Source organism: Ictalurus furcatus, chromosome 26, assembly GCF_023375685.1.
Source record: "Ictalurus furcatus strain D&B chromosome 26, Billie_1.0, whole genome shotgun sequence".
Lineage (NCBI taxonomy): Eukaryota > Metazoa > Chordata > Actinopteri > Siluriformes > Ictaluridae > Ictalurus > Ictalurus furcatus.
In genome coordinates, this window is record NC_071280.1 from 16,509,481 (window position 1) to 16,523,808 (window position 14,328).

Here is a 14,328-nt window from a genome sequence, read left to right on the forward strand (position 1 = left end):
CGGCGCAGTCTGCAGGGTTTGTTTGTTTGTTTGTTTGTTGTTGTTGTTGTTTTAAATTTGTGCTTAGCCGTAGATCGAGTGTGTAAGCGCCATTTTCTACGAGAACCCATGTGCACTGAGACGAAGCAGATCCGCGCGCTGGAAAGATGCCACGCACGAGGGGGGTTTGAGAGAACCAGAGAACCAGGAGAGCGCGCGCAGGGGAGGGGAAGAGCGCGGAAGAGTAAAAAAGAAGAGCAAAAAGGAAGAGCAAACCCCCCTCCACCACCACCCACCCACCCCGGTCGCCCTCCCCACACACACACACACACACACACGTACACACACTCACACACGCGCGCGCGCGCAGCAACCCAAAACATTTAAAAGGAGCAACAGAACGAGACCAACAGCAAAAGTTGTAACAATGCAATTCAAAAATCACACAGTGCACATGCGCAAAAATCCCCCCCCAAAACTTCCATCTATACAGTATGATGATGATAATGATGATGATGGTTAATTTTGCATTACCTGTGTCAGGCAGTACGGAGAATACATTGCTACTTCGGAATTAAACATTGGAGGAGCGTTTACGGAGCTGAATGGAAGTTCGCAGTGTCGGGTCGCATAGCAATAACTCGCGCTCGTGCCCCGCCCCCCTCCTCACCCTCCTCCTCCTCCTCCCCCTCCTCCTCCCCACTCCTCCAACAAACCCCGCCTAGGAGCCAGAAAGTGAAAGCTCAAACTTCTGGCCAGGAAGAAGTAGAAGAAGAAGAAAAAACACACACGCACGCGCGCGCGCGCACACACACACACACACACACACACGCGCGCGCCTCTCCTCTCTCCTCGATCTTTCTTTTCCTCTCCAATCCCAGTCAAATAAACACACACACACACACACACACACACACACACAGGTTTTTCTAAAGCTCCTCTTTACCTCACGCGCAGTCTGTTTCTATTGAAGAGAAGAGCCGTTCCTGTTAGCACCTACCACTGGCACCATCTCTATTTTTCTATTCAAGCTGCAGTTTGTAACCTAAAACCCTCCGTCATTCACGATATCACTGTGCTCCTGCCTCACGGTTTCACATGCGAGTCTCCCTGTGGGTTTCCTCCGGGCTCTCCGGTTTCCTCCTACCTCCCCAGAACATGCTTGGATTGGCTACTCTAATGCTGCGTTCGTGGTGTTTTGGTGAGCGGATATTTTGAAGATGTCTTCAAAAATAATCAAATGAAATGTTTCTACATTTAAAAGCAGTAAACAGTAGTAAATGAAACAAAGTCAATATTTGGCATGACTATAAATAAATGAATAAATAAATAAATAAATAAATGAGTAGTCTCGGGTACAATGTGTGCAGTTTTATAAGGAAATTAACCGTATGTGTTATCGAGCATCTCGGAGAACCAGGGACACGGTTCTTCCGGAGACCTTGACTGTCGCACTCGCTTCTTATTTCTGCAGAAAAACCTTCCTGCAGCCTTCATCGTGTTTTATTGTTTGAAAAGTGTCTCTTATGTAATACGCTGCTTTCTTTACTGACGCACAAACGTCTTTCTGTAACATTTAATTGTGTGCTGGAAATCTAACGTTTGGGAATCTAAAATGTTTTTGTACTGACTCCATAATGTAGAAGTCATCAAATAAAAAATTTTTAAAAATAGGGTGTCTAAAACTTTTGCACAGTGTATATAATATATATATATATATATATATATAGAGAGAGAGAGAGAGAGAGAGAGAGAGAGAGAGATAGATAGATAGAGATATAGATATAGAAATATAAATATATCTCCGAAAAGTATACTATGATACAATTTATCACGATACCAAAATTATATTGTCATATCATCCAGAGCTACTTCATGGCACCATCCCAGAGACAAGGAAAAGTACAATTTGGTACCTTTATTAATGAGAATGTTTACAGTAGCGAACAACAGTGTTTCCCTATCAGAAAAGGAACTAAGAAGCTAACAACCCTCGACTATACAAACAATACTCAAAGAGTTGGCTATCTATATCTGTATTCGTTTTTTATTTACGCTTCTGTTCAGTAAAAGTCATAGAGGAATAAACAGCAGATTCCCAGAAAAGTCACTAACCTTTGGTTTTAGACTAAACACGGCTTTCTTTGTGGTACGTTTTTGTACGTTCAATTAGCGAAGCATGCAGTTGGACCCCGTTAAGACCTTGTTTTATATCTATAAGACTCGTTCACGTTTTTCCGTGCTGAAATTCTGAAATGATCTCGGTCCCTGAAACATTTCCAGCTTGCGCATTTATTCAGTGGGGTTTGGGGACGACGAAGTATCGCCACTCTGATTTAAATACAATTGCAGTTCACTTCACAGGCAACAGAGGCAACGTTCCAAACTGCACGTTTAACTGATACCAGTGTTCAGGCAACATGTTCAGGATGGATAACGTGTCTGAAAGAATGTTCTGTACAGGTGCGTTTTTGTACAGATAATGTGAAAGGGTCTCTACTGAACAAAACTGGACTTAAGGTCACCCGTTATATACGTAGCTTGAAGACGTTCCTATACAGTTCTGCTTCGCTGACTAAAAGGACAAAGGCAGTTTTTAGTGTTTAGCTTCTTTCCTGCGAATGTAGTATTTATTCCTCTTCAGTGTTGACTGAAATGAACGATTTTAACCTCATTACAAGTGAAACAGGCGAAAGAAACCACTGTAGAGATTTAGCCCTTGTTCATGTGTCTTGTGACCTTTTAAATTAGGTGTTGTCCTAATAACCTAGTTGGCAAGACCAAAAAAAAAATACCTTTGGCGAGACTACTAATAATCAACTTAAAGCGTCGTGTGGAAAAATGCTAATATTTTGGCAGTAGCCTGCTGTTCTATAGCTAAGCTGCTCCGTGTGTTTAATTCACAAAAAAACATTTCAACATGTTTACTTGTACTTTTTTTTTTTTTTTGTCTCTGACTCACCTAGTAGGCCATGTAACCACATCTTTTGGACCAGTAAACCCAAGCGTTTTTGATCAGCTGACCATTAAAAGCTCCACTAGCCTCTAGTTTAACATTCTATAGGCTTACCAAGCTATTATTAATAGCTGGGAAAACTGAACTGGCTTTCTGATTTAGCATGAGGGTTGTTTTAAAGTCAGAAAGTCACCCAAAACTTGTGTGACCATAAAAAAAAAAACGGTCTTTAAACTGATCATAACTCAAATTCTATGAAGAGCGAATTATAAATGGTTAAGATTAGGGTTAGGAGTTCATATCAAATCGATCCAGATCCAAATCAGGCAACATTGTTTGAATTTTTTAACGAGTTGAACCCTCCCTCCGTGCTTCCGCTCCTTCCCCTCTTGCCTGCATTTGCAGATTAGAATGTCATTGGTTCTTATATCTTATGACACAATAACCCGTCTTTCACGTTCCTAATAGGTCGACAAACTGTTTACTACAGTTTCATTCACTTTTGGACATGTTTACTAATGTCTCCTAGTCACTGTCTCCGGTGTTGGAGAAACAAGTGCACTGCGTAACACTTAAAAAAGGAATGGAAGGAAATGTCCTGCTATCAGCCCTCTGTGGGCGTGTCCTAAACCACACCCTATTCACACTTAGAAAAAAGGGTTCCTTAGGGCTTCTTTAGAAAGTTACTGCGAACCGTATGTAGGGTTCTACATAGAACCTCCCAAAGATTCTCCAGAGGAACAACCATTCAGCAACCTAGATTTCCCCATAAGATTATAGGATTTCACTTTTCAGTATATATATGTCCAATTGTCTTTAAACATTCTGCTCTCATTGTTGTTGTTTTTTTTTTTAACCAGACATGTCGTCAGTTAAGCTAATCAGACCAGAGAGATTAAATTAAATGAAAAGTCTGTGGTAATTATTTCTCTTTTAGTTTCTGACTAAATGTCTCTAGCCCTGTAGCTAGCGTCTGGTCTGATGAGCTGCCTTTAGCTAAATGATTTGCATAAACTGTACACGATTGGCTGCTTTAGAAGACGCAGTAGTTTGTGTCGTTTCAGACGTTTCAGACGTTTTCTCTAGCTGAAATACTTTGACAGGGTTAGGGTTCGGGTTAGGCGGTAGACTGAAGGTCAGTAAGTTAAACCAAAGACATGTAAAGGTACGGAGCTGAAACCGTAATTCAACATCTAACAATTAATTTAACAATGATGAACAGCGGTCACACATCTCCGAATAACGTGTTGCCGAGGATATATGTTCCTCAGCCATGTTTTCAGGAGACAACCACGCAGCCAGCTTTACCTTCTAACCCTGAAGTTACAGACGAGTATCTTTACGAGACTGTGCGGTGCAGTCTCTGAGTCCGAGCAGCTGTCAAACAAGCTAAAGTGTCCTCAGAAAGGATGAGGTGACCGGAACCGACGGGAGCGAGAACACAGCCGGTATGGAAACAAGTCACAGAGGGAAAATAGTGAGCGAGAGACATTGAGAGTAAAAGGAAAAGAAGAAAGAGAGAGAGAGAGAGAGAGAGAGAGAGAGAGAAAGAGAGAGAGAGAGAGAGGACAGAGAATGGTAAGAGTGCTTGGATTCCCAGTTTCTCTCACAATGCCCAAGGGCGGCAACTCAAAAAGCTGAAGTGCTTGTGCTGCATACACTAGCAAAAAGTCCACACACACACACACACACACACACACACACACACACACACACGCAAGTCATTAAATACAATAAGAGTGTGAGGTGAAATAAAAAGAAATCATTTCATTTTTTACGAGCGATTTTTTTTATTCCTACACACGCAACCTTCTCTCTCTCTCTCTCTCTCTCCTCTCTCTCTCCTCTCTCTCTCTCTCTCTCTCTCTAGCTAAGCAGGGGTCCAGAAACAAGAAGTCGAGGTTAGCGGTTTCAGTCGGTAATGCTCCCATTAAAACACACAAGAAATGCAATATAGTTAGAGCATGTGGTTTTCCCTTCTAACATGCACACACTTGCACACACACACACACACACACACACACGCTCACTGAACCTTAATCCCTCCCATATGGCTTGTAATTAAATGACGGTAATGACGTTTTACGCCGATATGTTTGCTCTATAGAGCTTTACAACACGTCCAAAACACAAAGCACGCCATATGATATAAGAGCATTATCTCAGTAACCGAGCTGATCTTCAGATTACGTTATAAACCAGATTTATTCATTTGTCCTGTACATCGGAAAGAAGCTTTACGTCGATTCACCTGTGAATGAATCGTACGCTTGTGTGACTCGAAGCTAATTCTTGGCCAGACAGAGGACTAATCAAACGCCCCATTCATGCGATCGAAATCAAAGTCCAATACCCTGTAATTCCACGAGCTCCGTTATTATCTGGCTGGCATTCGAATAATCAGAGAACAATAAGCTGTTCCCTAAAGGCTCTGACACGCTGCACTTTAACAGAGAAAACTGAATTTTTCATTCAAATATAGGACACACGCAAGGTTTTAGTGCTCATCAGCAGGTTAGAGTAGTGGAGAGTGAGCAATACAACAACAACAACAATAACAACAACAACAACAACAAATCACATCACGATACTGATACCGTGAAAAGATGTTTGACGATACATGATATGCATCACGATGGATGAGAAAATCGATGAGAACAGATTCTCACATTTTGCACTAATGCACCAACATCAGAACCTGTCCCAGGTTTGTGTATAAATGTTTATTAGGGGGCCAAGCACTTTTCGGATTTTCTGATGATTCATTTTCTCTGCTAAACTGATCAATAAGTGGTACAGACGTGAAACTTGGTCAGTAGATTCGACTCCCAAACGCTATTCAGACAAGAAAGATGAGCCCAAATCGGCCTAACGATGGCGCTATAGTGAAGTGTTTTATGTTTTGGACCATATTATTATTATTATTATTATTATTATTATTGTTGTTATTGTTGAAAATGTCACTACCAAACATTTCTGATATTGTACTAAGGCAATCGGGATTCTGTTTCTGTAAGGATGGCATTTTAATTACTTTAATTACTAACATAGTATTCAAATATAACCGAACGTTCCTGAGTCTTTCAATTTATCCTGTTTTTTTTATTATTATTATTATTATTTTAAATATCACAAACCACAGAAGGTAAAAAAAAATGGTATCAATCTTCTCATTTATGTCCTAAATGTTATTATTCTGAAAGCGATTTTCTCGATTTACCCACGAGTATTTTTTCCCCATTTCTGGGCTCCCATTAGCCCAGTTGAACATTTTCCAGGTGACCCATATGACAATCCATCAACTCGTTACACTCGTTAATAACTCCCACAGTTAAACCGAAACAGACCTGACTCACTCAGTATGCTCACTACACAGTGTGTAACATAATGGCATTAATATATAGAAGCTAATACACCGTAAAAAGTTTTTTTTTTTTTTTTTTTTAGACATTATTGATATTGTAAAAGCCATTTTGGGAAATCTGTTTTATATTTATTTAGAAAACTGTCAAATATGTAAATATTTGACAGCCTTCATCCTCTTCTTCTTCTTCTTCTTCTTGAGTAATGACAATAATATTATGGTTTAAAAGATGCTAATGTTCATACCGGGAAACAAATTTCTAATATGGCTACAGAAATAAAAAATTGAGATGCGTCAAGATGTAGGAAATAATTTTATTGTGGCTAAACTGGAATGGCGAGGAGATTCCTGAGAGATTCCTACCACTATTATTGCCTTTTTCTGAAGCTGACCTTGGAACACATGCACACAGCACACCAAACTACTGGGGAATAAAAAACAGACTAAGTAACAAGAAGTTAAAATATTGAGTAAAAAAGAATATATATATATATATATATATATATATATATATATATATATATATATATATATATATATATACCATAACAGACAGCCAACCTACCCTCGACTTCCTGTGATATCATTCTGTTTTACTCTAATAATGTTTTTAATAGTATGTTGATGGGTGGGTCGGTGATATTGAAGTACTGAAATTGATCATATCATCGTATTGAAATAGTGTAGAAGTGACCAACTGGTCCACATGAAGAGACACGGACGTGTTCGGGGTGTTCATGGACGTGACTACTGAAAGAAACACCGAGAGAGAGAGAGAAAAAAGGAGGGGGAGGACAAAGAGCAGAGAACGAGAGTCAGTTCGTACCCTGTAAGTGTCTGGGACCAGGAAGCACTCGGGCAGCGCGGCTCCTCGGCTCGCCTCTTCATGCACCAGATACGACTCCGTGGCCTGCAAGTCAAACAGAGAGGCACTTCATTTCACGATTCACAGCTGCTCTTATCTAACGCCCTCAGACGCTCACAAATGACCACACACAGGCCGAGTCTTAAGACATAAAGCCTCGAAAAATCCTTTTTAACACCATGTTTAACGGCCTTTCTGCACCGTGCTGATTGAAGAATCAAATTTACACAAACGTTCGGTGTAATTGGAGCCGATCAGCCAAGGCACGGGACGTGGTTTAAGTTTGCTTCTGGACCTATGAGCTTCATGTAGCTCCCACTTAAGTAATTTTCAATTTTGTTCATATCCAAATACATGCTCACATAACGGAATTGCTAAAGCTAATCTCATTTTTAAACAAGGAATATGAGAAAACAGCAGAAACAGCAGAACCTGCATTTGCACTAGAAATGGGATTATCACACTAGAAATGTAGTTACACTCAAACTTTAGGAGGCGGAGCCAAAAAGGTTGAACGATACGGAACTGCGTGTAAAAAAAAAAAGAAAGAAGAGGTTATTCGTATACACGATGATGTTACAGCATTCAGCTGGACTCAGGTCTATATGTTTAACGAGGATCCAAGAAAACAAATTGACAAGAACCCTGATGTAAAAACGTTCCATATTTGAAACGATGTTGCTTTTACAGTTAAGATATTTTACTTCCAGCCATAAGATTGGACTTTTCGTCAAGTTCGAAGGTTGTCTACCTGACGACTGATTTATGCCACAGCATTAGGAGGTTGGGTTACCGGTGTGAGGCAGGGATTTGGTCGTCTAGCGGTTCTCCTGAAGTTTGAACGCACCATCGGTTTTGACGCGGTTTACGATTCCATCACTATCTACCTACACGTGATGTTTTGTTCGTGTTTCTAGATCTCAGCGTCCTTAAACCCGCATCACGTAATTCAGTCCGCACAGGATTCCGTGGAAGGGGTTGTTTTTTTTGTGATTGTGTGATTTTTTGTGTGGTGTGTGTTGGTAAACGAGACCTTTTAGCTGTACTCGTGTTCGAAAGGACGTGACGCTGAGAGGGCTTCGGCGGAACGCGCGTCGCAATGACGTCGTCACGACGCATCTCGGCGGAAAATCTGCGGTCATTTTGAAAAACTGCACGCTCCTCAGAATACCACGGAGTCCTGGAGGGACTGGCTATGTGGACATTCAACAGGGCTGGATAAATCAACTACGAATAAAAACCTAACAGTCTGGACATTAAACCTGCTTGTCCCTGATGCTCAGGCTATTCGGTTTTTATTCGTCGTTGCCTAGTGGATTCAGCAACCATAAAAAATTTTAAAAAAAAAGGTTTTTATGTTTACTAATGTTAAAATATGATGCTTTTCACAGGGGTGTAATACACCTCAATGCTCAGTCCTCCTGCTGCACTACACATGTCAGTCAGGGTGTGATCTAGCTGTGTGTTTTTTACTTTTAATTACAGACCATTTTTTTCAGAATCGGTGATGAAACAGAGCAAAATAAAAAGCAAATCTGCCATACAACTCTTATACTTACTATATACATGATTTCGATAGTATATGATTTAGAACAATACCAAAAAAAAAAAAACATTTACATTTACATAACCAGGTTTTAATTTAGCCAGTCAGGTTTCCAGGCAACCGAAACAATGGACTAGGCAGCACGTACTCTGGAGCTTCGACTAATTCAACGGGCTAGGTAATAAATGTAAGCTTTGACCATCCCTGTATCACACTACTTGTTAGCTATATCAATGCCACAGCTCCAGTCCAACAGTTAATAAGCAAAAACATGGGTCACGGAAATTTCCGTAATGTCTCGGGTGAAGTAAATTAGAGGTAAATTAGATCGGTTCTTGTGAAATGAGAGCGAACCTAGTGTTCACGGTCGAAAGGAATATTACTGCTCACCATGTAGATCATTCGGGAATAATATAGTTATGTAAAAAACAAACAAACAAACAAAAAAAAAGGTACGTGATTAACATTTCACAACCGGCACCTCTCTAAACTCTTCAGTTCGGCCAGAAACCTCAGGTTCAGTTCGGAGACTGTTTTTGGTTTGTTTTTTTTTTTTTAAAAAAAAAGGACACCTTTCCGTTCACACTAGTTAATTTGTATGCTGTGAGTTGCATTAGCAAGGCGAGAGAGAGAGAGAGAGAGTCTGTGAGAGAGAGAGAGAGAGAGAGAGAAGGAAAGGTTGAGGCCAAATCTTTGTCTTTGGAGAGAAAAAATAAAAGGCGGTGAACTGCATAGCCAGAAAATCCTGCGAAATCCTATTGCATTTCACAGCTTTCATGGACACAGAAACCGCACCTGGTACCGGTCCAGCCGAGCCAAAAACCATCCACCAACCAGCTATCCACCACCACCACCTACCTGGCACACACTGAACCACACACACACACACACACACACACACACACACACACACACTCTGATGCCCCTTGTGGGACGAGGAGGCAGATGAGACACACACACACACACACACACACACACACACTCGCACATACACTTTCATACATGAAGACGCATTTGTTAAAAAAACGGAGAATGTGCTCATACATAGGCACAGATGAACACGTGTACACATACACATTCACATAAAACTCACCACAAATATGGGTTTTATGCATAAATAGGCCTACATATTAAAACACACACACACACACACACACACAACCTCATAATAAGTTCCAGCCATTGGCGCAGAGGAGTGGTGAAAAACAAAGGCTATTCATATCCCTCCCAATGAGAGGTTAGCGCTCCCGTTTCTCTCTCATGAGTTTTTATAGAGGCTTAGCAGCGCCATGCTAACATCTTATCCTGCAAATGTGCCTTTTCTAATGACCTCTATTAGGACATTATGGTACGCAGAGTTTCACAGAGTTCTCCTTGTCCTTATTACGTCTTAGGGGAGGAGGGTCGAATAAAAAAAATAAAAACAAACAAATAAATAAATAAATAAAACGGCCGCCATTTTGGCCTGGGCTGTTCAGTGTCCAGGTCTTAGCGCCTGGCAAGAGCGCCGTCATGGCCGTGGATGTTAGCTTCGGCTCCAAAACCGAGAGAATAAAAGGCGCGTTTCTGCCAAAAAAAACGTGGGCCAGCGGTTTTATTCATCAAAGGTCTTGGGATAAAAGTGCTGATTTATGATCAGTTTTTTTGTCTCGCGTCCTAATTGTGATGCTCGGCCTCCGGGCTGGAGTTGGATCTATAGCCTAGTTAATGCGTGGGCGTGCTATCAGGGCCAAACAGAATCAACATGAATTATTGAGCCAGTGACTGGAGAATAAGTCCAATAATGATGTTGAGAAAACCTTAAAAACTTGACAAAACACCGAAACCGAGAACGGCTGGAGAACGTCTGAGGAGCGTTTGCCCAAATAAACCCCACTGGATACTGTTTAAAATCAGTGCTTATTAAAAAGAATCCCAACAGAGTTAAAACACCAGCTCCTACAGAGCCTCGGAGTGGATTCGACCGTGTTGTTGAATATAAAGAAAATAACCTTGGTACCAGATGCCAGTTCGGCTCATTGAGAGAACCACGCTATTAATTATATATGGTGCGTGTATGTATGTAGATATATATATATATATTATATATATATATATATATATGGAGCATATGCGGGGTCCATATGGCCAACCCGTAGCCAGAATCTGGAGTTCCTCATCCTTAATTAACATTTTAGAGGCTCGGCGGCGGAAAGAGAGAAAGAGCACGATTCAAAGAGGGCTGTGGGAGCTGGTGACCTAATTGGAGTCAATAGAAATGTATGTAAATGTGCTAATTGTGACAGGTTTCCTTTCTCCTGCCAGTAAATGGCGGCCTTTTGTTTCAAATGTTTAATTGGTCGGTTCATAATGGAATCAAATGAGAGGGGTTTGAGCGGTAGTTCCTGACGGGACGGACAGAGAGACAGAGAAAACGTATGTGGATGAACATATGGTGAGAGTCGTGAGAGTTAACTGGAATGTCTTTAACTCTCTCTCTCTCTCTCTCTCTCTCAGGCACACAATGCAGTCATTCACACACATGTACATACAGTACACGTATACGCTTCACGCAGACACGGTTGGGTTCTCAAAATCGTTTGGCCGTGATACAATCGCAATAGTTTTGTCGTTTGTTTGTTTGTTTGTTTGTTTGTTTCCTCTCCAGACGACACGGCCATTACGATTTGCTCCATTGTTTACCTTCGGTGTTTTTTTTTATTTTGTTTTTGTTTTTGTTTTTTTTTTTAAAAATGTTAGCCGGCAAGATAGAGACGCCAGCGATGGCTAGCACTTCAAAGAGAGAGCGAGAGATGGAAATAGAGAGAATGGCGGGAAAGCGAGAAAGGAGGCTGTATGAAAGGATGGAGCGGCCTTCGTCTGTGCGTCTGCCAGGAGCACCTCGGGGAGAAGTGTTGGAAAAATGTGATTTCTCGCACCGACGTCTCAGAGGGAACAACACAGAGCAAGAGAGGAAGAGCGCGAATGGTTCACGGGAGCTGGAAGAGTGGAACGGTTACGGTGCCGCTAATTATTGCGGGGCATTTTGGGGGGTTTGACTTTAGTTTTCTGGCTCTTAAAGCGCTCGAGCTGCGCCAGAACTGCTCTGCACTTTGCACCTCAGCTTTTCAATTTGAAATGTTCATTTCTTTTTCTTTTTCTCGTGGCCTGTGCAGGCTCGGGTCAGCTCACTGCGTACGCCAGAGGAAACACAGATGTGTGTCGGTTTCCACGTCTTCACAAGGTGCACGTCCAACTCTCCCTGCACATCTATAGTACATACACACAATTTATGTGTGTGTGTGTGTGTGAGACACAGAGAGAGATAGAGAGAGAAAGAGAGAGTCTCGGTGACCACTGTTACGGACAACGCTGCCTCGCACAAACAGCAAACTTTCCCTCGCTCTCGAAGTTTTTACAGCCAAAAATGAGTTCACGCGGCTACCCGCCGTCACCGCAGGACACGGTCGCCACGACAACCGTGGCACCGAGACAACCACGTCGACCTATCAGCTCGAGGAGCGTCTGCCAGATCGGTTCAACTCACAGAATGTTCTGGAAGTCAAGCTGAGTCGAGTCCACGTGTCATCTGTCCGTCTGAGAAAAGAGCAAAGAATATTTGCCCAACGCTAACGTGCATGAAAAAAAAAAAAACAACTCTAATGAGAAGTTGCTGCCATGTTGTTTGTATAACGCTCACTGGGCATTTTAGAAGTTTTATTCAAAATGACTTGTTAATACGCGGGCATGAATGGCCGAGGCCTGACTATAGAGAGTAAATGGTCAATAATAATAATAATAATAATAATAATAATAATAATAACTGGAGAGTTAGATTCCATTATCCTGGCCAGAGGTATATATCTTCAATGGAAAGCTAAGTTTTGGATAAAGATTCAAATCCAAATAAAAAGGACTAAAAGCTGAAACTAGTTTAAAACGTGTATGTGTCCTTTCCGCAATATTAAACAACGAATGAAAAAATAAGTAGAGCTAAATCAACAGAACAGTAAGTTCACAACAGTAAAGCGAACACAATGACCTTTTAGCCTTTAGCAACATATTATTCCAAAACTCCATGGCTTCACTGTTTATGCAAAACCCAAACTTGTTAACTCGGTTCAGCCCTGCTTCTTCATCTTCATATCAAAGAGCACTTATTACTCTTTCCTGATGACGTTCCTTCCAGGTGTGCTTGGCTGAATAGAAATACGTTGCTGGCTAACTCATATATATATATATATATATATATATATATATATATATATATATATATATATATATATTAATAGATAATAAGGTTTGTCATGATTAAAAAATGCTTGCCCAAGGCCAGTTCAGTTACAGATTCAAAGCCTGACTTATTGCCTGTGAGGGCGTGTCAATCCATCCTCGGAGGTCTTTGGAAAGGGAACATTTGATTAAACATTTGATTAAAACCAAATGCCAAAACCAGTCGAAACAGTTCTGCGGTTGAAAAAAAAAAGGAAATACCAAGAGGGGGAAAAAATGAGCCTGACAAATAAATACCGCAAAATACTGTTACTATTCAATACAATAAGCCACGTATATGAGTGGTGGAGGAATGACGACGTGAAAGATATCATTTGAGGTTTTGAAGCACTCGCTACTTTAAAAAAAAAAGAAAAAAAAGAACAACAACAACAAGTACTACTACAACAACAACGACTGGAGCCCACGTGACAGTTATAACACGTGTTATTACATATAATAACGTGCACATTACATTGGATGACCTTAAAGGAATTTCGTTTTAAGGTTAAAGAAATCCAGGGTCCAAAACATTGACCATTTTTAGGCTTTTGCTCTCTATATATAAAATGTAAAATGCCTAAAATATACATATATATAAATATATACATTTTTAGGCATACATTTATATATATATATATATATATATATATATATATATATATATATATATATATATATATACACACATACACACACACATATAGATAGATAGATAGAGCAAAAGCCTAAACATGTAAGTCTAAAAATGTATATGCATATATATATATGTGTGTGTGTGTGTGTGTGTGTGTGTGTGTGTGTGTGTAGTAAAACATACACATTACACTCTTAAAAATAAAGGCTCCAATTAGTTTTTCAGCCTGATGCCATAGACGAAACCTTCCAAGTTGTACAAAGAACCTTTTGCTCTCAAGTTCTTTAGAGAACCATCTATTTACTGGTGCTTTAAAGAACCCCAAAAATGGTTCTTCAAAGCAGTGCTACAAGGAACCATGTTATCATAAGTTCTCTATAAAAAAAAAACAACCCTTAGTTAGTACTTTAAGGAACCAAAGTAAGGTTCTTAAAAGTGATGCCAGGAGAACCTTTTCCAGGCCCACTTTATAGGGTTCACGTTAACCTGTTAAGAGAAGATACCCTGAAGGACCAATACACTGCTCTGAAGAACCTATAATGAGACATGGACATTAAACATTCTTTAATCTCCAAAGAGTCATACAGCTCAACTCAAGAACCCTGTACAATGAAAAAGGGTTCTTGACAAGAAGAAGGTTCTTTGAAGAAGCTATGGCGCTGTAAAGAACCGTTGAAGAACCTTTATTTTTAAGCGTGTAAAGTCAGAAAAGACGTACAACAAGGAAAAT

The 14,328-nt window shown here is 40.5% G+C and overlaps 1 protein-coding gene across 6 annotated transcripts in view; it reads right to left on the bottom strand.

Annotated features, from left to right (window-relative positions):
• The window catches only part of nfixa (nuclear factor I/Xa), a 116,419-nt gene that overhangs the window by 100,688 nt on the left and 1,403 nt on the right, over positions 1-14,328 (bottom strand). For 5 of the 6 annotated variants that reach the window (XM_053615553.1, XM_053615547.1, XM_053615551.1 and 2 more), the window contains exon 2: positions 7,126-7,209. In XM_053615553.1, the coding sequence (XP_053471528.1) occupies positions 7,126-7,209 (84 nt within the window). Of the gene's footprint in view, positions 1-513; positions 1,538-7,125; positions 7,210-14,328 lie in introns of those variants that run through there. The other variant, XM_053615549.1, reaches the window with a different exon arrangement.